Genomic DNA, 27312 nt, shown 5'->3' on the forward strand with positions numbered 1-27312 from the left:
GAGAAGAATTAGGAATACACAACTGCTGTCCATGAAAAAGATAACCGTTAGAAATAAAAAAACTCACCCGTAGACCGGTTTGTAGTGCAAGCATCCCAAACAGTGCCGAAATCCGGATCATCTTTGTAGTTGTTCGAAATTGATTCGAAACCCGGAACGTGGACTGCCATAGTTGTGAGGAGACTAGCTCTTCGGCTCAAAGCGTCGGCAACCGTATTAGTTTTTCCCGATTTGTGTTTAATCACAAAATTAAATCGTTGAATATACGAAATCCATCTCATATGCATTGGATCAGCTGTACGTTGATCATTCAATGTTTGTAATGCTTTATGGTCCGTGTATAAGACAAATTCCATTCCTATAAGAAAACGGTTCCAATGTCGCAGGGCGCGGTAAAGGGCATAAAATTCGGACTCGTAAACGGTCCACTTACGACGGGCTTCACCGAGTTTTTCGCTCATAAATTCGATAGGACGTTTTTCTTGGGAGAGAACCGCGCCAATCCCGAGGCCTGAAGCGTCACATTCGACTTCAAATAATTTTGAGAAATCCGGAAAAGCTAAGACTGGAACTGAACATAGTCTTTGTTTGATTAAGTTAAAACTCTCTTCCTGTGGACTTTTTCAGGAAAATTTTCCTTTCTTTAAACAATCTGTTAAAGGGGCCATTATAGTACTGAAATCCCGTATAAATCTTCGATAGAAAGAAGCTAACCAGTTGAAACTACGTACCTCAGATGGTGAAGAAGGAGTCGGCCACTCAGAAATTGCTCGAACTTTAGCTTGATCAACTTTCATACCTTCTTTACTAATAAGAAAACCCAGGAAGTATACCTCGTTGAGGAAGAAGTGGCTCTTCGGAACATTCATAAATAATGAATTAAGAGGCATTGCGTCGAAAACTTCTCGAATATGTTGAAGGTGATCACTTCTAGATTTACTAAAGATGAGTATATCATCAAAGTAAACTACCACAAATTTATTCAAGAATGGTTTAAGAACTTGATTCATGAAACGCATGAAAGTACTAGGCGCATTAGAGAGTCCGAAAGGCATAACTAACCATTCATAAAGACCCTCTTTTGTCTTGAAAGCGGTCTTCCATTCGTCTCCCTCACGAATTCGGATTTGGTGATAACCTGCTTTTAGATCAATTTTGGAGAATATCGTAGCCCCGGAAAGGTGATCTAACATATCTTCAAGTCTGGGAATTGGAAATCCGTATTTAATTGTAATTTTGTTAATAGCCCGACTATCAACACACATTCGCCAGGTTCCGTCTTTCTTTGGTACCAATAATGTCGGAACCGCGCAAGGACTAAGACTTTCACGGATAAAACCTTTGTTCAATAATTCTTCCACCTGTTCTTGTATTAATTTATGCTCATGCAGACTCATCTTGTGATGTGGTAGGTTTGGTAAGTTAGCTCCGGGTATAAGATCGATTTGGTGTTGAATTTCTCGTAATGGAGATAACGACGGTGGGGATGATGATGGGTTGAGGTCGTTGTACTCGTTGAGAAGAGCTTGGACCTCCGCTGTTGGTTGGCTGCCGGCGGTGGAAGAGTCCTTCGTCGCGAGGAGGAAGCCTCTCAGTTCGGTTGCTTTTGGTGGTGACCGATCTGCCTTGCTCGTCGGTTGTGGAGGGTGCTCGTTCGATAGTGGTAGAAGATAAATTCGTTTACGGGACCAAAGGAATTCGAAGGTGTTCTCTCTACAATGGTGAGTAGCGTCTACGTCGTAAATCCAAGGTCTTCCAAAAATAATGTGACAATTATCCATGTCCACCACGTCACAAGTAATTGTATCATGGTAATGAGTATCAATGGAGAAGGAAAACGAACATTGTTTTTGAACCGACAACTCCCTTTGATTAGATATCCAACCGATTTTGTAAGGAACCGGGTGATCAATTGTCTGTAGTTGTAGTTTTTCAACTAAACGACTGGAAACCATGTTTTCTTCACTACCGTTGTCGATTATGAAGTCGCAAACCTTGTTGTTAATTGTTAAGCGTGATTTAAACACCTTGTTTCGTTCCGGATGTGTTGGTGATGAAAAAAATTTTGTTATTTTCTGCTCAGGATTTTGAGGGCTCTGATACCAGCTGATGTAGATTGTTGCGGAAGCGTAATAATAGAAGAACTCATTGCTAAATAACTAAAATAAACAAGACTAATTGAAATAATAAAAGAAGAACAATGCAATCAAGGAGGTTTTTATTCGATATTCAATTCAATGATTCAATAGACAGACTGGACTTCTCTTTTATAGAGATTATAATTTTCCTAGATAGACTCAAATAAGAAAGAAGATACCAACTTAAGGATACTTTCCTTGATTGCTAGGACTCATAATTATAGTAACTCAAAATACTAAAATATAGAAACTATGCTAATATAGCAACTTGGCCATCGGGCCCCATAATATCCTGGCCGTGAGGCCCAATTGCCGGATGGTCTCCATCAAGACAACAAGAGAAACATAGTCTGACGGATTAGAGTCGGTCACATCACTATTCAGCCTGCGCTCAACCCCAATTCTCGGGCTATTTAGCATTTTCAAAAAGAATTCTCGCAAAATGGCCGCCACAATCTACTTCATTAGTTGATAGGTTTTCAATCTAGTACCCCTTTATGGCTAACCCTTTTCTTCCCTAAGATATTATTATGGTGGACTTACCAATTGATTGATATTGAGTACTTTTTCAAAGTTGGAAGGCTAATATTTCCAAGTCAGATGTGAGAGCTTTGTCACCACCAACTTAGATAAAATTAGAGATCAACAAAGGGAAAGTAGTTGTAACTTGAAATCATCTCAAATTTGAAGTCAAGAAAAAATGGATCATTTTCTGTTCTTGAGTGGGTGCCAACTTCCTACTATGATCAAATATACGACATAAACTACGTCACTATGAGCTAGGGCTTGACTTTTTGGCCCATAGTATGTCAACAATCAACCCAACCCTTTTACTAATTCAACCCCATCTTATTTTGAGTTCTAGAAACCAAGACGGAAAACATAACATTACTTTAAAAAACAAAAATCGAGCCATCTGTAAACTAATGCGAACAAATGAACAATAGTCCTAGGTATATGTATCCGAATAAAAAAAAGGCTTGGCATATCCAGATAAACGAGGCCGTTAATGAAATTTTATATATAAGGTCACTTTACTTTTAAAAAATTATTATCAAATCTCCACTTAATTTCAAGATTACAAAAATAAATGAAACATAGAATGATGAAACCATTTTTTTAATTTTAAAGTTTTTTTTGAAGCCTTTTTAATTTTAAAGTTAGGTTAAGGTTCAAGGTGTCTTCTAATGTTTCCTAATAATTCAATTGATTCTTCCCACACATATAGATTAAATGGACCAAATGTAATGCATGCCCCTTTAACTAAGATATGACAGGGGGGAGCCCATTTCCCTTTCCCCATATCTTACTTAAAGTAAATGAGGAGTGCACCAAGTTCTATACTAATCTTATTATTAATCTAGAATTATCAAACCAATTACCATTTTTTTTTGAAATTTATATAACAATAAGAAATGAGTGGTTTGGTTGCACCGAAAATCATGAAAACCATATTTTATCTCCGAGTATAATACTGGAGTATGCTGTGATAACAACCGTTTGATTACGTCAATTACTCGTACGAAAACATTATGAAGTGTCCGTGTTTTTGACGTGAAGTTGACAAATAGTGTTGTGGACGTGAAATTAACAAATAGTGTTATTGTTGACTTAAAATAAATAAATAAATAATTAGCTAGACGTATCTAGAATTTTACTTCGATAAACACATAAAACTAATAGTGTTCTTAATTATACAATTGATTGTTAACTAATAGAAAATTAAAAAAAAAACAGTAGTCTTTACTTTTTGACTACTAAGAAAAACTTACATAAAATATTCTAAACATAAACATAACACATATAAATACCTAAAATTATGAAGAAAAAAAAGCATTAAAAGATAGTAATTAATATATTGATAATATTTCATTGGAAATGAGATTGATGAAGATAATACTCCAATTAGGAAGCTTGAATTATTCAAAAAGAGTGACAAATTTGTTTGAAGATCTTAGCATGTTCCTTCAAAATAGCCATGACAACATCAACACCACCTCCTTCTTTACAAGAAGGAACAAATATCACTAACCCTTCAACAGGCAATTCTGCAGGAAGAACAGCACAAGGACTTCCTCCTCCAAAATCCATATTATGAAATTGAAATCTCATCCAACTATCTACCTCCATGTTTGGACATAACAAGTTTCCGATATCGGGTGCCATTGAAACCAACTCATCTTCGCTTCCATCTTCTCTACACATCTCTCCGAAATCGATAAACGATTTAAAATATCTATTATCAACCTTAGCCACTGCTTCATGAATTGCTTTAGCTATATAAACATGGCTTTCATTCAAAACTTCACTTACCTTCAATCTTGGATAAGCCCATAGTACTAAATTACCAAAATATTCCATGGGTACTTGTGGTTTGATCCTTGCCCTGCCATTAACTGCAACCCTAACTTGGGTATACTCATCTAGGTCAAGTCCTCTAGCTAGTGTCATTTTTTTCCACACATGAGCTAAAAGACACTCAAAAGTACTATACATTTGGTATGGAGGCAAGTTGATGATATTACTATTATCTTCATTAACCTTCATTTTGAGCTTAGCCATGAAATCAACAGAGAAATTAACAATCAAGTTTTCGATGGAAGATAAAGAATCAACACTCTCTAGATGAGTAGACTTCCGGAATTCAACTGAACGATGATCAACTTCTACGTTAAGTGGGTAACGAGGGGCGGAAATAGTAGCTCTATCATGGTAAGGTACCATTATTTGTTTGTCATGAAGGTCTATACCTCGAACAAGTTTCGCCCATGTAAAGAAAAATGAACTCATTGATTGACCATCGGCTACGTGGTGATGACAAGTTTGTCCGATAACGACCCCACCACAAGCGTAACGGTTAAGTTGGATTTGAAGTAGTTCATCAATTCCTACAACTGGTGGGAATAATTCATTTAAATCTGTTGAAAGATTGAAAGGAAGTTTTTCAGCTAAAGTAGTTGGAATATAGGTTTCGATTATTCGAATTCCTTCATTGTTTAGATGAATACAAGGTCTTCCTTGTTCATCATTTGTGAGTCTACCAGCAAGGTGTGGGTAGTTGATTAGAGCTTTCAAGAGACCTTCTTTCATGGCTTCATTTGAAGGCATGGGTGGTCTAAATGCATATAGTACTGATACATTTAGATCGAAAGCCGCTTTATCGAAAATTGTTAGTGGGATTTTGGTATCTAAAGAAATTGAAGGATCTGTAGAAGGTAAAGGTTTGAAGATTTTGCTGCTGATTAGTCTCATAGCCATTGCTAACTAGCTTCAACTCTCTCTATGTCTCTAAGTAGCTAGGAAGGTGAAAGATGAAGATTTTGAAGGGAATTAAATGATAGTTTGTGTTTGAGGAAAAAATATTAGGTGGGTTCTCTATATATATGGAGGAGGAATATATAAAGTCTCAACAACTCTTATCTTCTTATCTGTCAAGCCAGATGATTAGAAAATGTAATAACATGTTTAAAAACTGGAACAATGGTAATTCTTAAAAGTAAATAATGTACTATTTTATAATTTAATAACTAAAAAGGAAAAGTAATTATGACATAAATAATTCTTTTTTGAGTAATGGGATCAGTGGTTGTGATGTGGTGGGGTGCTAATGTAGGTAGTGGTGGTGGTGATGATGGCATGACGGCCATTTAACCATTTTAGTGTTGTAGCAGCCTGATATATATCAGAAGTGAATTTATTTATTTTTCTAAATAGCGGTGTAGATTTAATTAGGATAATTTGAATCATACCAAAATTTCATTCGATGTAAATAATCAAAGGTATAAATCCAGAGGCGGACATATGTGAAGACCAGCCTAGGCAGTGTGGGCCAGGCTTGAATTTATGCTTATCTGTTATAAACATAAAACAGTATATGAACCAATAGCTCAGTTGTTAAGACCTCACCTAAGACTTCCCCGGCTAGTTAAAAATCCTAGCTCCGCCCGTGATACACCTACCCTTGGAAATTATTTTTACCACTATTTTGTGATCATATACAAGAAGATGAAATTTAACTAAACAAGCCGTTTTCTTTTTTGTACCATAAGACTAGCACAATTCAGTAAGTTTCACAATGTGAATCAGTGAATGTTAAGCAATTCGACCGACCAAACTATAAAAGCAATTCAGTCGACCAATTCTCTCATTCAGGCTTATATTTGTTATCATAATGATCTATCTCAATGTCATTCTAGCCCTTCTAAACGTTTTAAAATGGGCACTGCCCTTTTTAGATTGTATCAAATAAATGTGGATGTTTCTTTTTTCATTGCAATAGATCAACCTGCAGTTATTCTCAACTACAGTTAGCCAACTACTACTAATATGAAAATTTTCTAATTGCATGCTTTGTTGTAAAGCTCAAACTATAAATGAGAGGTTTATTTTTCTTTTAGGTTAGATATGGTGGACCTATTAACAACTCAACCATTTTATGTATTGCAAAAATCAAGCATTTCTTTATCAATTCCACATCCGTAACGTAAGGGGAAGAACGAAGGAAGGGATACTGATCGCTTCACCAGAGTGGAGGGTTGGGGAGGCCTTGACTTAAGATGTCTCGACAAAATCTGTCGATAAGACAACATGAGGATGGGATTTCGTGGCCCCTATACTCTCTATGTGGATTCACTCGAGGGATCAGAAGAGGGAAGAAGCAACAACCGGCTATATAGCAAACCTTAGTAAATAGAGTTCAAGAAATTCACACAAATCTTATAATTTGTGAACCCTAATCGCGCAACTTCAGTGCGTAGAAACCCATATACGTATGTACACGTACATTATATATTTGTTTTTGCAGTCTTATGTTAGTCACCAAAAAAGAAAAGAATAAGAAAATAAAACAATAATAAGTGGAGTTAAAAGGGAGTGGGTTGGTTGGACACCACTTAATTATCAGTAATTCCAAGGAAAAACATCATCTCTTTTCGTTTCTTGGTTGGTCCAGTTAGTGGTAGGTGAACAAAATGAGCATTCTGTAGCAAACCTAATTTTTTCCCCAATTCAAGCATCACCGTCTAATCTGATATGTTTGACTTTGACCACAAGTTCCAGATAGGGTAAGCCCAACAATATAAACATGTGAAAGTCAATTGTTGTGATTAAAAAGAGACGCGCCTTTGTTTTGAATTTCAAGAATAGTGGTCCAAAATAGGCTAAGTTTTTGTTCATATTGAAGAAGATTCCTGAAAATGAACTCACACTTAGAAAATTAACACTTAGAAAATTAACGCGCTTGAGAGTCGAAGTTGTGAGACTTTCTGTGTGAATAAGAGATGATTTTAGGTCTGTTTTTAGTGGATCGAATATCTTTAGGCGAAAGAAAAAGCAAAAAAAAGTTAGTTTCATCCTCATCTTTTCACAACATACTAACCTTTATCTCTTTCTTTTTTGTCGTCGGATTTGATGTGATTGAAGTGGATGGCTACAAATAAATTGTGTCACATGGGAGGAGGTTTATGACAATCTAATAGTGATTCTCCATAACTTAACCTAAGTTTGTTGTATAATTCAAATTGTGCAAAGAGCACTTCTACAAGGATTGATTGAAAATGGACCGATGACTATAGGCACTCCAGGTAAGGTTATGTGGTTGAGCTATGCAACAGGTAACAATAAAAAGAGGGTGCTTCTAAAGGCACCGGGACAAAAGGCTGTTAGCATCCATCTCTGCTAACACCAGACCTGAAGGGCCTAGAAAGTTTCCTAAATAGGTCTACACCCGCAAGTGCACAGGTGTCAAGTTGTAATAAATTCCGGTAAGACCGGTTCGTTCCTCAGAGACTAGTTAAACTTATTCTAAAACTAGGAAGTAATAAGATTTTTCAAATGTTTTGATTTTAGTTTTAAAATGAATAAAATTTAAAATAAAATAACGGAAATGAAAATAAATACAAATGATACAAGGAACTCAAATGGGCGAGAATCTGGGTTTTCTGAATTCACCACATAAAATCATTTTTAAGAACAAATATTTAGACAAATTAAATCACTTTCTTTTTATAACTCAGAATTTCGGATAATGAACTATCCTAATTCCGGGAGATATTTTCGTTAAAATTCGATTAAAATTTTGAACATGGTTTCATCATCTACCCTAGATAGAGAGTTGGCTAGTCATAATAAAAGTTTAAAACAGATATGACAAATAAAAGAGAAATAGGGACGAAAACAGAACTTTTCTCACTGATTTTCAACTGGAAGCCAAACGCGCCCCTAAGGAAAATAATTTTCTCGTCTTCTTGGAAGTATTTTCTTTCTGGGAATATTATTTTCCAGACATTTTTCTCATCTTCCCCACTGATTTCTCTCTCTCTCTTTACTGTATTTAACTTCTTCTAATCTTTCTCTTTCTCTGTTTTTCCTCTATCTCTCACTAAAAGAGTCAAAACAGAAACAAAAGAACACATAAAATGATAATCAATGTTTGAATTTATGATCTCTTTCTTCCTCTCTCTCTACAGCAATCTGTTTGAATTCTTTCTCTCACTACAACCTTTGTTAATCTCTCTCTCTCACTAAGAAAAGATAGAGAAGAAGAATAAGATAAAAATAATGAAGATAATCCCTCTCTACAAATTTCTCTCACCCTCTCTCTCTGATTTTTCTATTGGTTGAGCTTAAGAAGAGATGATCCCCCAAGCCGAGATGCTTAGTAGTGATGAAGCTTTCTGATTTTATACTCTAATAGCCGGTTGTAACATTTCCTTTCTTCCCTCTCTAGAAATCTCCATCTGTAAATAGAACAAAATAGATAAATCTCTTCTCTTTCTCTCTCTATAGAATTTCATCAATCCCTCTCTGAATTTTCTACTTTCCTTCTTTGTTTTCAATCTTCATATCTCTTTCTCAATTATAGCATAATTATTATTATTATTATTATTATTAATTTATCAGTATTAATTACTTATTGTGTTTCTTATCAAAGTATCCACAAATGTCTTACATACTTTGGAATACATTCTCTCCCCAAATTTCTTCAAGATTACTCTAACAAAACGCTATATGTCTACCAATGTCTATAAAGCCAAAATGTCTCGAGATGTATATGATCTTGTCCCATATGATTTACAAGACGAATTAGGAGATATTTAAAATCTCACAAACAAATAATAGAGACAATGATGGACATTTAAAATGTTCCAAACGAATAACACGTGCATCAGATGACATTTCGGAGTCGTATCTACAACCACCGTCCTGTAAGCAACTATCGCTCGAAAGACACCTTCATTTTTCCTCATCCCATCCTACACCGTCCTTAAAAAAAGAAAAACAACAAAGTATAGGAAAAAAGTAGATGTCAATTAGAAAAAAGAAAAAAAGATGTAGATGTCAATTAGAAAAAAAGAAAGTGAGATTCATAGAGTTTAAAGGGGGGAGATTGGAAGAGGTGTTATAAAAGAAATTTAGAAAAATATTAGAAACATATTACACAAAAGACACATCCCTTTGGATGTCATTTAGACATATCGGCACGAAAGACCAACTATAATATGACGCTAACGTCTACCACTCTTTGGTGTAGTGGTAGGACATCCCTCTTAAGCCATGAAGTCGTGGAATCAAGTCTCGGTGGAAGCAGTAATCAACAAGATTTATTTCAGTTAATTAAGGCACTACATAAAGTAATTGTTGTCGGGCTTTAGGCCTCTTTCATTAGGGAAATGAGAGAGTGCCCAGCTAGAAATACCCAGTAAAATACCCAAATTTCTTCATTTAGAAACAAAAGTAATCCTCACCGTAGTCAAATTCTAAAAAAAAAAAACTTTGTGTTTTAGTGAATTCTACGTCAGGTGGACACCCTTTTGGGCACTCTAGCATCTCCCCTTTCATTATTGGTTTAATTTAGGAGGTGTGCTACTTGGCCCAACAAATATATTCTTATTGCTATAATGTGAAATATATTCCACTTCGTACTATCTTTATTTTCTTACAACTCTAAAACGCTATCTTCTCTGCTCTTAAATTTTAGAAACTAAACAAAGATAGAATTCTCAACAACCTTAACAAATATTTGTTACTATTATAAAGGCGCCAACTATAAAGTTCTATAGGCACCGCACACATTACAAACTTTATCTTTGCATGTCAATAATTTACATTCTACGAGCTATAGGCTATTGAGACCACTGTATGTCGGGTCAAATAGTATTTTCCTAAAAATATTTTCACATGCCCATCTCTTCTTTTTGGTTGAAAACACGGCAACTCTATATAGATTATAGATTATGGTGCCTTTATAATGTATGTTATATGAATAGGACATGACACGTATCACATATGAGTCTTATGATCTCAAATGCCGTTTGTTTTTTTTTTTTTTTTTTGGGAAGTCGACTACGATCTTCGTATGTCGTTACATTTGGCACTTGATACATCATAGATGTGATAAGCTCGATAACCGCCCACTCAAACACTAACAAGACCGGCCTATAGCCCAACTAGACATGGCTTAAAGCCCAACAACATTATTTACACCCTAATAATCCCAATTCATATAACCAAATATTCCACCTTCTCTGGTGGTTCGAACCTGGGATCTCCAGGGCTTTCTGGAGTTTATGTCAACACCTTGGAACCACTTGGGCTACTAATTGTTATCTCAAATGCCGTTACACTTTTCTCACAAGTTATTTGTAATATGGTAGAGTGTTATCAGTTGTGTTTTTTAACTTTTTTTTTTTTCTTTTTTTTCCTAACCATCAGTTGTGTTTAGAATGGCCATGTTAAAAAACCTAAGGACTTCAATATTGTGGAGTTTAACCTAAACTGTAATTTTTTTTTTGAGTAGAACTATAATTTTATTCATAAGTATGAAATCAATCCATAACATTACATGGTTTGAGAATTTTAACTCCTCTGAGAACAACGTGAGAGTTACATAAATAAAATACTCCTATTATACATAACTTTCGAATGTAGTGCCTCATTAAGAAAAAGGGGTAACACAACAAAAACTAAATGAAAAGACCTTAAAAGTCATAAAATGAAAAGATCATCAAGTTCATAAAATTTTATTATACTAGAACAAAGTATAAATTATAAATCAAGTAGAGAAATGGAGATCTTGCGAGTCTGTCGGGTTGAATTGGATATCCCCATCACTAAATCGGTTGTCAACCTAAAGTAAAGAACTAAAGATCATTGGTAAAGCAAATCATCATGACGAAGAAGCAGATACATTACTCTGAAACCATATTCAAATTATAACTGCAGGTTCTTAGATCATCATCACATGAATTTACAATCAACTTTCAAATTAAAGAAAATATAAGAACAACAGGACATTCATGGTGAGAAAAGTATGAAAAATCTTCTTGTTGTTACACCAAATTACATGCCCAACCTCTACCGGAGACAAATTTCATATCTTCTCTTGACGATTTAGTTAATATCACGAACAATATAAACCATTGCTAACCATGAGAAACACATCTAATTTCTTCAAAATCGTTAGTCATGTCGTTGATAGGTCAAATACTGCACGGTAAAAGCAATATCCCATCAAACCCGACCACATCTTCACCTAAATAGTGAATGGTGTATCCAGATCAATGCATCCACAAACTTCGTTTCCCCACTTATTTTCTCTTTTCACTCCAAAAGGGTGTAAAAGGCTGAGTAAACTAAAAGAGGTATCTCCCCATTCAATATTGAAGGGGATTCGGGCGAAGGGAGATCTTCCTTCACCGGAAAGACAATCAAAACGCTTGCGGTTTCTCTCCCAAAGAAAGCAGTTATTTTTAGAGAGTAAAATGGGGATCCCCAAAACAATAGTTTTTATCCTAAGATTAAACTGTAAATATTATAATTATATTCATGGCCTAAAAAGTTTGCCTACAAAAATATGAGGCAAGTGTCTAGATTTATTTATTTTGTTTTATCTTTCTTTTTGCGTATTATGTTGTGAGATTAGACATGCCACGAAATTGATATTTTCTCAAATCTTGTTATAGTAGTCATTTATAGACAAATCTTCGAGATGAAATGATATATGTAAGTCTTAAACTTATTTAGTCGAAGTAGCTTTCATTTACTTAGTTCTTGCAACTAATCGCTTATCTAAACCAAATGGTTGTTAAAAGTTAATTATCTTACTTTGATTAAAAAAAGAATTGTCAAATTTTGCTATATCTAGTTTATATATTGATATTTCTATCTCTTAAACTCAACAATGATTTTCGTAGTCTCTAAATAATTTATTTTTGGCATAATAGTTTACTTTCAAAGGCATAATAGTTTACTTTCAAAATGAATTAACACCAAAGGATTATTCTAGATAGTGCATATGAGTTGTTTGCTTATTTAGAGTTATTTTGTTGTACAACCGTCATCAAGAAATCGAAAAAAGAAAGGAGGAAATAAAAGTTGAAAAATCTTGTACTATATACAATCATCTAACTTTAAAAAGAATATCTCTTATGAAGACTTGAAGAAGAAGCTACTAGTGTAATGGGTGAAGACTAACTTCGTGTTGGTCTTCGTTAAAAGGAGATGTCAATAATATTTTAGGTTTGAGCTCTTTGTATGAATTTGTACAAACCGTGCAAATTATAGAAATCTCTGCAAACCTATACATATCTGCCATATTTTTTTGACATTACATTTCGTACATTAATGTACTTATATCAAATGGCTTGACCGCTTGAATACATGTAAGATTAATATTATTCATAGCTGTCCTAGATACCCAAATATATATATATATATGTAGATTTGTACAAGTCTTCTTTATGCAAAAATCACCGCAAATCTGCAAATCTGCAAACCTGCAAAAGTCCGCAAATCATACATAAGAGTGCAAATCTAGAAAAATTGATGGATCATTTTCCCTAAAAAAAAATATAGCGCTAATAAGATTGATTATCTTTTCCGCCCTATTTGACTTTTGAAACCATAGGCATCCCGATAAAGAAAAAGATATCAAGCGAACGAAAATTAACTTGCATATATATTCAATATTATCTTATATGATTATTGAATTACGAGACTAACTTGTACTACAAAGTTTTATTTTGAAACAAAAGATCCACACCCTATTCTCACCATTATAGAGATACAAATGTTACGCTCTCTTACCCACAAAAACGATATACATTAGTGCCACTATTCTACGTTTCATCTCATAAGATTCTTTAACCATTTGACTTATTGTGGATTTTGAAGAGTATAAGTATCACAAATTAACTAATGATGAAGAGAGGCACACAATTAGAAATTTTATTCATATATTGGGTATAAACTTAATTTCTTTAATCAATGTCAAGTACACTAGGTACTTCCATTAAAAGGAACTATAGTAGGTTACATCCACCAAAAACCCCCCACTTCTTTTTAGGAATGATTTATGTATTTGATTACCATATTCCCATATGATATTGTTATAGTTAGGGGAAAGATGATTTGGTGTAGTTAGGCAGATTGCTAGCATTATGTCTATTAGTAGTATTATACAACTATGTATGTACAAGTAAGTAAGGTTTCATATGGAAGTGAAAGGGAGTCCCACCAAACATGATCTCTTTAGGGAGTAAAAGATGGAAAGGAACATAAAGTTGATGTGAAGCTCATTTTGAGTAGTAAGTGAACATGAATGAGTACTAAATGGCTTCAAATGAGGTGGTGTGATGAACATTGCTTTTAAGCAATTAATGCATGTATTTTGCACCTTTTCCCTCTTACTCATGCAATCTCTATGCCTTCCCACATTCCCTGTCTCTCTCATTCTCTCTCCACTCCTCTCTCTGTAGTCTATACTCCCTTTCTCTTTCAAGCTTGTCAATTGTCTAAGCAAATATATCCATGGTAAAAGAAGGGTTATTTTTCAAATAGCCCCCAACTTTGTGACCAGCTTCCTGCCTAGTCCCCTATTTTATCAAAAATACTCAGATGATTCCGTTTTTCAGATTCTGTTATAATACCGTTAACCAGTCATCATCTCTCTCTTCCATCTCATCTCCTCTCTCTGCGACCTCATCTTCTCGCGACCTCATCATCTTCACCGGTGAAGGTCGCCGACCGGCCAATTTTCTGGCCGGCGACCTTCAAACATAAAATAAAATATTTCCTGTCCCCTCTCCTCTCTCTCTCTAACAAAAAATAAAAAAATTCCCTAAAAATCTCCCCTCTCTAGAAAGAGAGGAAATATTTTGTTTTTATGTTTGAAGGTCGCCGGGCGGTGACCTTCGCCGATGAAGATGATGAGGTGGCGAGAAGATGAGGTGGCAAAGAGAGAGATGATGACTGCTTAACGGTGTTATAATAGAATCTGAAAAAGGGAGTCATCTGGGTATTTTTGATAAAATAGGGGGTTAGGCAGGAAGCTGATCACAAAGTTGGAGGCTATTTGGAAAATAACCCTAAAAAAACAAGGCCACAATTATGTCTGTATGTTTTGACCCATAAATTTTGTCAAGTCTTTCAATTCTACTCTCACGGGCCTACACAATTAGGCACCAAATCAAATTCTCAAACACAATTGAGGGTCAAATCGACAGGTTTGTCACAAATTAAAGACAAAGCAGATTAATCCTTGTAAAATTGTCAAACTATGAATCAGACAAAATACAATGTGAATTTTGTAGGTAATATATTTACTTTTTTTTTTTGATGAAGGAAGGTAATATATTTACTTGCTTTTCAATAGTAGTAGAATTCATGGTAAACCTAGTTTGCCAATCAATGATGTTATGATGGGTCTTCATCAAAAAAAAAAAATGATGTTATGATGGGACTCGGAAGGAAGTAGACAATAGTTCAACCAATTAAGAAAAGGGGTGAATCCCTAACAAACTGTGTTGTTTTTGCTGAAATAAATGCATTTCAATCTGAAACACAAATATGGTAGCTACAACTTTTAAATGACTATTAAAAAAAGAGGCTGAAAAATGGGCGATTATTGGGAAAAAAGTTGATTTGCGTGATCCCTTATTACAAATGTAGTACGTCTTATAATCACGTACTACATTTTAAAGTGACCCATCTCTTTCTTTTTATTTGAGGTTTAGCTAAATAAAGAGACATTCTGGAATTCAACTCTAAATAGTAGCTACAACTTTTAAATGACTATTAAAATAGGAGGTTGAGGAGTGGCCGATGATTGAGAAAAAAAGTTTGATTTGCGTGATCCTTATTACAGACATACGTCTCACAATTTTTATACTCCAAGGATGGGCAGGGAGGGCCATGATCGTGAGAAGTTAAATACGTTTCTCTAAATTTCAGCCGTCCACCTGCGACCTTGAACTAAAAATAGGTTGACTTAAATTACCCATTTGAGGTTTAGCTAAATATGGAGACATTCTGGAATTCAACTGTAAATGGGTATCTATAGTTGTCTTTGAATTGGAAAAAAACAGAATAGGTATTCACAAATTTAGTCCCCACAAATCTAGTCTTCCAAATATAAGTAAGTCAAAATTGGTAATTTCCTATCCAAGAAGCCACTAAAACAAAAATCTGATCTAGTTTTTCATATAAGTTTATATTATAATGTTCAAAAACAAGAATTCAACAAATCACACTCAATAATCACTACAAAGTATATTTTAAAGTATAAGAAGATTAATCATAAAAATGGGTAGAAGTAAAATTGAGAACTTTATGATCTCTCTTAAGAGATTTTCTTTTAGCAAATGCCAGGCATGTTATTCCAGTATTCTTCATCAGAGGAATTGGTGATGGGTGGTAGGGATGAAGGTGGTTTAGTCTTTTCGAGACCTCCATTGTCTTCTGTAACATCGGATAATTGCCCGTTTGAAATTTCACCACTGTCACTACATCCCCATTCTGCTATTGACATTGTAGGCCGAAATATATCGAGAAGACTTGAAAAATCATCGTCGATTGAATTCATCTCATCTTTTGGTTCTTCCTTCATTTGGACTCCTAGTTGATTCATAATCCAAGATACACCCGTTTAGATATAATATGTCGAATCAAAGATTAAATTCATAACCAAATATGGGTTGAAGTAGAATAGAACAAAATAAGACATTCTTCATTACTTGCTTATTTGTGGAACAAAAGGAAATGTTACTCTCACTAACTTGAGTATAATAGTAGACTGTTTTAATTGATGTTCCTTTTTTGAAGTTCATAAAAACCTTCAAGATTGAAAGGTTTGAGTAATGGCAAGTTATCTAAAACAAGAAAATGACGTTACTAAACAAGACAAGTAAGGGGAAAATGTACACACATTCATTCGATATATGGGTAACATGTAGAGAAACAAACGTATAAAATCTTGTGTGATTAAGAACGAGAACGACCCATATGTCTAATTGAAACCAAATGATTTTGAAGACAAAAACACGTATCCGTCTAATTTAAATGGATGTCTAACTAAAATTGAAAACAGAACAATATTAATTGATCAACGACATAATTAGTTAAGTGCTAAAGGAGTACTACTTAAGATCGTATCTTTCATTTCGAAGTTTTAGCGATTGAAACTAAAGAAGGAATCAGTATCTTTCACATAAACAATTACGCCTTATAGGAATTGCGGAAACTAAACATGATTGCTAGAAGTATTTAAGGATTGATATTGGAGATATAAAAACAATTGAACTACTTGCTCACAACAACAACAATAATAAAGACAGAGAGATTATGGGAACTTACCAAAGAAACCATGATTAGCAGAACTTAATGGCTGGGTAGAACCATTTTGGTGAAAAACAGAGTCGGAATCGGGTCCGATATTTCTCTCTTTATTTGAATCATCACTAGTTGCCATTGTTTGGGATCCTTGCAAAACAGCATCTAATAATCCACTATTATTTGATGTTAATGGCATATTGATTTTAAACTCATCAATGGCAGCATCTGAGTTAACAGTTTTAATTGATTGCTCCTGAGGTATTTGGACTGAAGGGAGCTCAAATTTCATAGGGAAATTTGAACCAGAACCTGAACCATAACCAACTAATCTATCTCTATGAAAAGGTATAGGTGGTGGGTTAGGATCATAATTTCCCAAATTGTATTGAAAAGTTGAAGATGACTGCAATTGATTAGAGAGATGATTTTGGCTAAATATGGAAGATGGGTTCTGTAAATTATTAGAGAGAGAAAATTGAGGAGTAATAAACCCACCACTACTTCCTCTAAACCTCTTTAATTCATTAAACTGAGAAGGAAGGAAAGTAGTGGTAGGAGTGAAGATAGGAAAAGGGGAAGAAGAATTATTGAAATTGGGGTTTCTTTGATTTGAAGATGGGAATTGTTGTGTTAATGGAAGAAGAAGAGATGGAGATGGTGAAGAACTTGACTGGTTTTGATGATGAATCTGAAATTCAATAGCTTGTTTCTGTATATCTTGTGGGTAGAGAGGTAAACCAGCTCTTTGTTTCCTCTTTACCCTAGTATTCCAATAATTCTTAATCTCATTATCTGTTCTCCCTGGTAACTGAAAATCAATAAAAAAAAAATGAATTGGGTAACCAAGAATCTAGAGAGAGAAAATGAATATTAATAAAACCATTTTTGATTTTGATGGTGAGAGGAAGAAAGAGATAGATAGATAGATAGATAGGTCAAACAAAAATCTTCAATGGGTAATTAGAAAACAAACAAAAACAGATGTTGATATATATATATATATATATATATATATATATATAGAGAGAGAGAGCAAAAAAACAGAGAAAAAAAATCAAGAGAATGAAAACCCAAACCAGAAATCAATATAGATTGAAGAAGATGAAGATGAAAATGAAGTTTGGGTAGTAGGAGTACCTGAGCGGCCATTCGAGCCCATTTATTACCAAGTTGAGCATGAAGTTTAAGAATGATTTGTTCTTCTTCAGGAGAAAAAGAACCTTTCTTAAGATTAGGTCTTAAATGATTAGCCCATCTTAATCTACAACTTTTACCACATCTAGAAAGACCTGAATTCTTTTGAAGAGCATTCCAATTACCCTCACCATGTTTTTTAACATACTCCATTAATATCTCATCTTCTGCAGCAGTCCATGGTCCTTTCTTCAATTCCATACCCAAACCACCACCACCATGATCATGAGATAAACTATTATCTTCTTTTCTTGATCCATTACCACCACCACCACCACCACCACCACCACCACCACCACTACCACCACCACCACAGATATTGTTCATTGTTTTTTTGGTTTGATCTTCTCTAGACACTATTTGTTCCCTTACCCAAACCCCTAAAAACTCTAAAACTATTAATTTCTGTACTTTCTTGTTGTTCCTAATTTTACCCCTTTTGACAGAATTTTCTCGAATTTGTACTTTTCAGATTTTGTTTCTGATATTACTTTTTTTTTTCTCTCTCCTCTCTCTCTCTCTCTCTCTCCTGTAACAAACAGAGAGAGGGGGGAAAGAGAAATGAAGAAAAAGGAAAGAGAGGATTCTGGCTTTGTTTATGTTCTCTTTATTCTTTTTGTGTTCTCTTTAGAGAGAGAGAGAGAGAGAGAGAGAGAGAGAGAGAGAGAGAGAGAGAGAGGAAGAGAAATGAAAGATTTGATTGTATTGTTGGTTCCAAAATGATTTTTGAGGTTTTTTTTTTCTTTTTGAGATTCTCAAAGATCTGATTTGTTAAAAATGAAAGGGACCCAAAATGAAATGGCTAGTGAAAGATGGGGTTTTAGCCTCTAGGGAGATAGATAGCACTTGATCAGATTTGAGTTGATCCTTTTGGTTTGGTCATAGGACCCACATGGACATGGTTAGGGTTTGTTGGACCCACATGGGTTCGGTTGTGGGACCCCAAATGGGTGGGGCAGTGGGACCCAAATTGGGGGTGAAAAGTTTTCTAGATGCCAAGGTTTTTTTTCTAGAGGTTCTCCTGGTACTACTCTAGTTCAACCTACAATTAAGCTTCTTTTACGCGCTTTCTTTCTTCTCCCTTAGTTTTTCTTCTAGTGGTGTCAAATGGGGCGTGGGCCGGACCGCGCGTTATAATGGGCCGGACTTGAGCCGATTACATCGAATATAGTAGATTAGTACTCTCACGCTGCTAGTAATATATTTACGATACATCTAGAGTTTCTGGAGTAAACGTTGTCGAAAAACATAATTTTGTAAAAAGTCGTTTGTTTTTACGTTCTCTTAGAGGCAAGACACGTTCATTTTGTCGATGTTAGGTGACTTTGGTTTATGTGGGTTTGGTTAAATTAACATTTGTGATACGTAATGAAATTTGTTAAAATTAGGAGTAATAAAGAAAACTAGCCAAATGGTAAAATTTTGCTTAGTTAAAGACCTATAAAGGGTTTAAAATCGACCAAAATGATATATATCAGCCAACTAATGAGGTCCACTCTAAAACAAAAGAAATGATTGATATGCCAAAATTGCTGCCTGGTACAATATTTTCTCATTCAACTGTAAGTATTTGCTAAATCAAAATTGAATTTGGCGAAACAACAAAAATAACTAAACAGAAAAGAAAAAGAACTTCGTTTTGATTGCATTGAAATGGTAAAATTGTTCATTTGCAAAACATTTTGTTTAGTTATGACAGGAAAGGGTCAAACTTATCGATCTTGTTTTAATTTTTTAAAGATTAGAGCACATCATCAGTAACTTTGTAGTATAGATGACCAGATACAAGTTTTACGAAAGAGCGAGAAAGCTAGCAAATTGTTCGTTTTATTGGACCCGAAATGTAAACCCAACCAAGCAGTATAGATGACCAGATACAAGTTGGGATTACGAAAGAGAGAGAGAGAGCTAGCAAATCGTTCGTTTTATTGGACCCGGAATGTAAGCCCAACAACCAAGCCCAGCTCTGAGCTTGAGGATATAGACGCTATTCATGTCTTTTGGCCGCTTCTTATCTTGGACTCGACTTAATTTTTCTTTAATACTCCTAAATCTTAAATGTTTAAGTTTAAGGTGACATTATTTTGATTATCTTATTCCCGGATCCAATTCAACCTTATATGAAATTAAGGTCATGTCAAATCGAACGAGCATACAACAAGGAAAGCTAAGTAAATCTCTTTTGACTAGTACCCATAGATCGATTAACTAGGGCAGTTCTTACTTCATCTTGCCAGTGTGAGAACTCATTTACTAATCTAGCTTCAGTTCGTAATACTTCAAATGCCACGGGTGAAGAACACTCGCCGACTCGCGAGAACCACTGGCGAGGAACACTCAGACAAAAACAGTCAGACTCATGCTAGTCTAAATTAGCTATAAGTAAGTTCAGTTCCTAAAGGAAGACAAACTCTTAAAGTGTAATCTTTGGAAAAATGAACTTCATTTCATATCAAAACTAATAGAAAACAACAGAACTGTATTCAAGAACTTACGAACACACCGTGAACTGCCTTCTCTCTCACTCTTTCTCCCCCCTCGGTCTGTCTGTCTGTTTTTGTATCATCTCCGCATTTGATACTGAACATTGATGACTGATTGAATTATAAACCATTCTCAAGCTAACCATGTTTCATATATGTACAAATTTCTTTCTGATCATCCCTTCTTCTTCACTTTCACCCTCGATAGCAACACTACTTTGTTTTCCTAGTTGATTTGGACTTTTTAATCTTTTGATTCTCCTTAGTATCGTCGATACTTGTCCAAGTATAATCGCTAGGAATAACAAAAGGATCAGTTTGATGAGCAGCTGTGCTCCGTTGATTTTGCTTGCTTACTAATGTACTATTACTTCTTCTTAACCATGATGTTGATGAAGTCGACCAAGATGAATTGTTATTCTCTTTCTGTTGTTGTTGTTGTTGAGTTTTCGGTTGATCTCCTCCTCCAACAGAACGACCTGAAAGTAGATTTCTTGGGCTAGAACATGGTGTAAAGAACTGTTCTGGTGGCTGTAGATCCACGAATTTCGTAAACGTAACCATTACCCTAACTGTAGGTACTACTGGAATTGCTACCTGTATCATCAAAAACCATTTCTCATCAATTTTTATGCACAAATTAACAACAAAAAACAGAGGAATTTATAGCATTAGACAGTTTTTCATCAAGCTATATTCTAAAAGATTGAAGATCATCAAGTTTGCAGCATAGAATTAGGTCTAAGAATCAAGAGGTAAGCAGCAATGAATCAATCTAGGAAAAAGAAAATTTCAACTTCGGAAATTGAGAATCAGTGAATCAACTTTTGTCACCTGTTTCAGGGGCAGTCATTATTGAACAAGATAGATAAATCTTCATTCTGAATTTCAAAATTAGATGATAACAAATTCCAATTTTTCACTATGACCCAGAATTTTGGTCAATCTCAAAAAACAAAAGCTCAATTATGAACTCCCCATGTTCAGTTTAGAATAAGAGATTAGTCTAATTTCCGTTATTTAGTCTTAATCAAGGTGGGCCAGCGATATCTCAAAGTTTAATTAAATAAACAAAAAGGATTAACGAACTTTAATTTTATAGGAAAATGGAGCCGGGTCAAATACCAAGAAGGTCCAAATCTCAAGGAATCGGACCAAAAGGATCCGGGAAATGGACCCACATCAACTCCTTTGTCGGATCCTACTCGGATATTTTAGGACCTACTAACCCAGAACAAGTGATTTTGCTGCTCCACGTCGCCATCATAGAGTACAGGAAAGTGGGCCCTCATCTAAAATCAAGTAGGCAGATATGGTCCACTAAGAAAAATGGGCCCATCAAATAAGGAAAAAAAGCATAAAAAGAAGTGAAAGCAAAGTTATCGAAATAAGGCTAACTGAGATCATCGGGTCAGTAAAGTAAAAAATTGGACCCCATTTGTTTATTAATTTCCAATTTTAACCCTTACCTTTACTGGAAATGTCCCCGGTGGAAATTTTGTCGTCAGCAACTCCCTTAAACGGCGAACGGCTTTTACTTTGTTTGCTAAAATGTCGAGTAACGGCAAAATCTCCTCCGTTTTTAACGGAAATTGCTCCGTTAACCAAACTGACGGTCGTAAACTCTTTACATATTCCCTTTCTTTACTAGGTTGTGATGGTGGCGCCACCGAAGCTGCTGTTGCTACCGCCGCCGCAGATGCTGCCGATGTAGGTGCTGCGGAAGTTGATAATCGGCGCCGCTCACTCAGTTGTGGTGCTGGAACATCAACACTTTTTCTTCCTACTGTTATCCAGTCTCTATCTTCACGAACGAAACTACTATGTCTTCTACGATCTGAAAACCCTAAATTTGGGTTCTCTGCTACTAAAAAACCTTCTTCGGAATCTTCGTCAAGTTCTAATGGTGAAATTTGTTCATCTCCGATAACATCTCCGGATAAATCTCCAGCCACTTTCCTTGATCGGAAACTAAAAACGACATTGTGGATCTCGAATACTTTAGCTTTCCATTCTCCAACATTTTCTGTTCTCTCTTGTCTTCTCCAATTCATTCGTCCAACTAGTTCGGCTTTAGTAACATCCATTCCAGGACGATAAACACTAGTTTGTGACCAAAATCCGGCGACATCAGATTCTGAAATCGGTGAATCTGCATTTTCAAAAGCATCAAAGATTTTCTTCTCATCACGATTGAGTACTAATAATGATCCAGATGAAAGACCTAATTCTTTATCACCATCTCCAAGGAAGAGAAAACTTTGATCTGCTCGTTGGATCTTTAAACCGTCGAATCCAGCAAGAGATGTATCAGCACGAAGATTACCATCGCGTTTCCAGATCTTATATGTATCAGAAGGAGCGATCTTACCGACGAATGGAACGATTGAACTTTCAAAATGAAAAGAAATCTCCATATAAAAATCTCTCATTCTACGAAGAACAGCAACAAGGCGAGGTAATCTTCTCCGCCACTTAGACCAGGCGGCACGATGATGAAGCCGGAGTAAAATAAGAGCAACTTCGGAGCTCCGATTACAAACAGCTTCTTGTAAAGGATTCCAACCGGCAGCATTCTGTAATGAAACATCAGCACCGGCGGATGCAAGTGTACGAGCAGAAACAGGATCGTTAAGACGAACAGCAAGATGTAGAGGAGTTTCACGGTGAGGAACATCACGTCGATCAACAACCGATGAGATCTGATCAGCGAGTTGTTCTTGAGCAAGAGAATCTGATTCAGTATGGATTTGAGAAGGATCAGTAAGTCGAGGAAGAGTAGAAACAAGTCTAGTAAGAGTCTTGTGATCACCAATAGCAACAGCGTAATGAACTGGACTATGAGAATAATCTTCAGGTCGAATAGTTGATGATGATGATGATGATTTCATCGACGAAGCAGAAGATGACTTCGCCATTTTAGAGAGAGAGAGAGAAACTGATCGGAACCACCACCAGAGTTGTGAAGCTAATTTTGAAGTTTCAAAAGATTAATAAATTTGGGATTTGACTGAATATAGTAGTTAATAGAAAAGTTTGATGTTTTATAGAAGAAAGTGAAAGGGAGAGGGAGGGAGGAGTGATATTGGGATTAGGCTGTGACACGATTATTAATGGATTTAAGTTTTTAGAGAGAGAAAGTTTTCAGAGAGAGAAACGGCTAAATGGGGCGCGTTTTTGGAATTTAATGGGAGAAAATTTGGCTGTTTTTTACGACCTCGACGAATCCCGTTCTATAATTTTCATTTTCCTGTTACCTACTAGTCATACTACTTTGTTTTAGTGGGTACACTTCCTCCTACTTACTTTATTAGTTACGGAAAAGATAAGAGAATGAAGTGATGATGGTCCGTTTTCCAATTAACGACACGTGTTTTTCCTAGAGATCTGTGACTTAATGCCCCAAGTAGTGGAGGAATTTTCCTCCGAAAGATAACTCCTTATCTGATGAAATACCGACTGTGGATTTTGGAGTAACAGAGGAGTAGATTTTCAACAAAAAAAAAAAAAAAAAAACAGAGGAGTAGATTTGAATTGCTTCGTGTAATTCTTGGTTGGAGTAATCCAATAAGGTGGTGTTTATGTTCTTGCCGTGAAAACAGAAAATGGATTCGGGGCGCTCTGTCAAATCGATTTTTTTTTCTACCTCTTCTTATCTCCACGGCTCCACTACTGCCATCGTCTTCATCTCTCTTTGCCCCCCTCTCCAGTGTCCATACATCTTTCGCTATCTCTCTCTCTCGCTCTCTCTGTCTTTTCTTCATATTTATGTTTCTCTATTCAGAAGAGAGAGACATCTTCGCTGGAACCGTTCGTCTGGTAAATAAAATGAAAGAAAAATTATTTCTTTTATTTTTTCAGATAAAGATCATCCCAATTTGGAGGTTTTAGATCCATAGGAAGGTCGTATCGATATTGAGATTCCAGGACCATCTAGAATCCCCTTATCAAAATGAAGCAACGCCCTAAGTCAAATGGTCGTTTGGAAAACAAAACGAGCATCCCGACGAAGGGGGGCCTCCTCTTTGTCGAAACAGAGAAGCTAAAGAAAGTGAGAGAGAGGCGGTGGATAGGAGACTGTGATGTTGAAAAAGATAAAAAGGGAGGAGAAAGGAGCATAAATACTTCGCTATCGGTCACCCAAGAGTATTTATCCTTGCAAGGTGGTTTTTGCTGATTCACACGAGATTCCACGTGCCCCATGCTACTCGGCTCAGGAGCGTAAGCTAAAGATGCTTTCGGCTACTGGACTCTCGCCATCTAGGATGCAACGCTCCATCGCTTCGCCTAGCAGAAAGTTGGGTTTGCGTCTAACTTAATGAAGTCAATTAGATTAATTAGTTTCTCGTTAAAATCTTCTAAAACAATTTCTTCCGTCTCCAAAATATTGACCTTGTTTAAATAGTGACTATATGACTTATTTTGATCCGTAAAAATAATTTGTCATATCATATAATTTTAGATAATAGAATCTTAATTCGAACTTAGTTTACGTCGGGCTCCTAAAACAAAAATCGATCTAAATCATTTATTAAGATGAGTTAAGCATAAAAATTAAACAAAAAGACAAAGTATGCCTCTACCCCGTACTTTTTTACTTTTGGGTTCGTCCCTTTCTTAGAACTCCCTGTGGGCTTCGGACGGAACATTTGAGACCCACTGACAAGGTGGTCCTAGGACACTAGGATTGGACTGAATTCGTGTTGTTCAAATCCAACACAGATTAGCCACAGTCTAGGTGCCCAGTATGTGAGGGTGCTAAGAGATGGACGGCCCAAGAGCAAAATGAAAAGGCGTTTATAAACGCACCAAAAAACAAATACTTTAAGTTTTTATTACATTGACTCCAAGAATCATTACATAAACATAGATACATGCGCGGAGCCCGGGTGGGGCGATCCCGGGCTACAGGTAATAGTTTCCATTTTTAAGGTTGAAGTTGAAATTATGTGTGAGACAGCTAGGGTGGTTGGGTGTCAAGACTTACATACATGACGTCTCAAGTTTGAATCTACCGCTCGTCAATCTTGTTATCTTTTTCTATTTTTATGTTTTAAGTTAATTTTTTATTAGTCCTTTAAAATTACATATATTTTCATTTTAGATCCCAATTTCAAACCCATCTTTTTTAAATGTCAAGTTTTACGCTTTTTGTTGAGTTTCATCCAAACTATGTTATACTTATTTATTTGTCCCCGAATTATCAATGATCACATTAATCATAAACTTCTAATGTTTAGTTTTTATTTTATTTTTTTTTCGAAATAATGGTTAGTTTTTCTTAACTTCTTTTTTTTGATGAAGAGAAATACCATTAAATAAAAGAGTCTATTACAAACCAACTAAAATTCGGAAATAAAGGATGCGACATCATTCCAAATTTTCTTATGACCGTGGGTTCGACCCCATTTAGCTAAAGCATCTGCATAAGTATTACAATTTCTAGACACATGGGTGAATATAATTCCTGTGAATTTGTCCTTGATGTCTTTGATCTGTTGGATGATACTTTGTGATTGCCAGTGAAGACTTCCTCCATTGCCATTGAGAGCTCGGACTATTGCCTGATTATCACTCTCTAAATGCACATAAGATAATTGAAGTTGCATAGCACCTAGAAGACCAGATAATATCGCTAAGATTTCACATTCTTCCGCATGTTGCCCTCGTACCGTATCTGCTACAGCTATTATATAGTTGGCCTCTGCATCTCGTATAATGTAACCGATTCCAGCCTGCTCATTTAAGTTAACGAAGGAGGCGTCTACATTGATCTTAATATATGGTGTCGATGGAGGTCTCCATGTTTGAATATTCGTTTTTTCCTTACATTTAGTGGTAATGCTAGACTCAGTTCTGAGTGGAGTGGTTGTGGTATTGTTAATCCTCTCTATCATCTGTAATGGATTTTGTTTATTCGTCATAAAGCAGTTCTCACATCTGGCTTTCCACAGAAACCATAGAATTTTAGCATATAGATTAATAGTTTCTTCCTCTAGAGGTTTCCATTGTTGAATCCACTGAATTGTGGTAGTAATATGATCCGTTCTAACTTGGAAATGAAACCAGATTGCTTTCGCGAAAGAGCAATGCAGCATAACATGATCAAGAGTCTCCTCCTCATTACAGTTAACACAGGAGTAATTATTACCAATAAATTTACCAATTTTTGCTTTTACTGGTAAGCTATTTGTGCAACATTTCCAAAGAAATAGTTTAATCCGGGGAATTGTGTTCATATTCCATATAAAGAACCAGTCCATCTGATCTTGTGTAGTGTAAAGTGTATTGTTCCGTAAAAAATTATACATGGATTTAAGAGAGAAATTACCTGATTTCGTCAATGTCCAGATGGCTTTATCCTCCTCGCTAGGATTAAGATTGATGCTGAGAATAGCACTGCAAATATCATTGTTAAAACACATATTTATGACGTTTAAGTTCCACTTACCATTCGTAATAAGTTGGGATACCTTATCTAACGTGCAACCTCTATCATTCGTAATCGGTGGCGGATGATTAGGTATCCAATAGTCAGTCCAAATATTGATTTGTTCACCTTTGTTAATGTTCCAAAAAATAAGACTCTCACTCTGATGGTAGTGTTTAGATATAGATTTCCAAGGCCAAGAATGATGATTCTTGGGTGGCTTGGGTTTATGAGAGTTATGAAAATACTTCCCTTTAAGCACTTGAACCCATATAGCATCCGGGTTGTTGATAATGCGCCAGTTAAGTTTGTGCAGAAAAGCTTGATTATCGAGTTGGGGTAGACGCAGACCAAGTCCTCCATGTTTGCGAGGTTTGCAAATTGAATTCCAGTTGATAGTATGGAAAGTTTTGGATTTTCCCCACCAATAAGTCCTTTGAATAGACTCAATGCTGTC

The 27312-nt window shown here is 35.6% G+C and overlaps 3 protein-coding genes and 1 pseudogene across 4 annotated transcripts; all 4 read right to left on the reverse strand.

Moving 5' to 3' along the window:
* Positions 1–3781: 3781 nt before the first annotated feature.
* Positions 3782–5507, reverse strand: LOC147555848 (tryptamine hydroxycinnamoyltransferase 1 pseudogene; annotated as a pseudogene). Its single transcript, XR_015235160.1, has one exon. The product of XR_015235160.1 is annotated as a tryptamine hydroxycinnamoyltransferase 1 pseudogene (transcript).
* Positions 5508–15590: 10083 nt separating this feature from the next.
* On the reverse strand, positions 15591–18958 carry LOC147555849 (transcription factor MYB97-like). Its single transcript, XM_086663897.1, has 3 exons — positions 17886–18958; positions 16770–17556; positions 15591–16031 (listed from the first exon to the last, which is right to left on the reverse strand). Exons 1-3 carry the CDS (start codon positions 18267–18269, stop codon positions 15772–15774), a joined length of 1431 nt encoding a protein of 476 aa, XP_086520023.1. The 5' UTR covers positions 18270–18958; the 3' UTR covers positions 15591–15771.
* Positions 18959–20368: 1410 nt separating this feature from the next.
* Positions 20369–23779, reverse strand: LOC147555850 (Ankyrin repeat family protein). The gene is made up of 2 exons (XM_086663539.1): positions 21895–23779; positions 20369–21022 (listed from the first exon to the last, which is right to left on the reverse strand). Exons 1-2 carry the CDS (start codon positions 23341–23343, stop codon positions 20639–20641), a joined length of 1833 nt encoding a protein of 610 aa, XP_086519665.1. The 5' UTR covers positions 23344–23779; the 3' UTR covers positions 20369–20638.
* A 1988-nt stretch (positions 23780–25767) lies between these two features.
* On the reverse strand, positions 25768–26349 carry LOC147555851 (uncharacterized). Its single transcript, XM_086658546.1, has one exon. The coding sequence runs from the start codon at positions 26347–26349 to the stop codon at positions 25768–25770; it is 582 nt and encodes a 193-aa protein (XP_086514672.1).
* Between the last annotated feature and the right edge of the window lie 963 nt (positions 26350–27312).

This window comes from Eschscholzia californica, unplaced genomic scaffold (genome assembly GCF_041429995.1).
Source record: "Eschscholzia californica isolate CP2 unplaced genomic scaffold, dmEscCali1.0.p SCAF_2, whole genome shotgun sequence".
Classification (NCBI taxonomy): Eukaryota; Viridiplantae; Streptophyta; class Magnoliopsida; order Ranunculales; family Papaveraceae; genus Eschscholzia; species Eschscholzia californica.

Bases quoted from the DNA above. Each gene is read 5' to 3' on its own strand.
- LOC147555850 (XM_086663539.1), bottom strand. From the start codon at position 23,343: ATGGCGAAGTCATCTTCTGCTTCGTCGATGAAATCATCATCATCATCA. The intron at 21,023-21,894 runs GTAAGGGTTAAA...TTGATGATACAG, and splicing joins CGGGGACATTTCCAGTAAAG to GTAGCAATTCCAGTAGTACC.
- LOC147555851 (XM_086658546.1), bottom strand. From the start codon at position 26,349: ATGACGAATAAACAAAATCCATTACAGATGATAGAGAGGATTAACAAT.
- LOC147555849 (XM_086663897.1), bottom strand. From the start codon at position 18,269: ATGAACAATATCTGTGGTGGTGGTGGTAGTGGTGGTGGTGGTGGTGGT. The intron at 17,557-17,885 runs GTACTCCTACTA...ATTGATTTTCAG, and splicing joins GGGCTCGAATGGCCGCTCAG to TTACCAGGGAGAACAGATAA. The intron at 16,032-16,769 runs GTAAGTTCCCAT...TGAATCAACTAG, and splicing joins TGCTAATCATGGTTTCTTTG to GAGTCCAAATGAAGGAAGAA.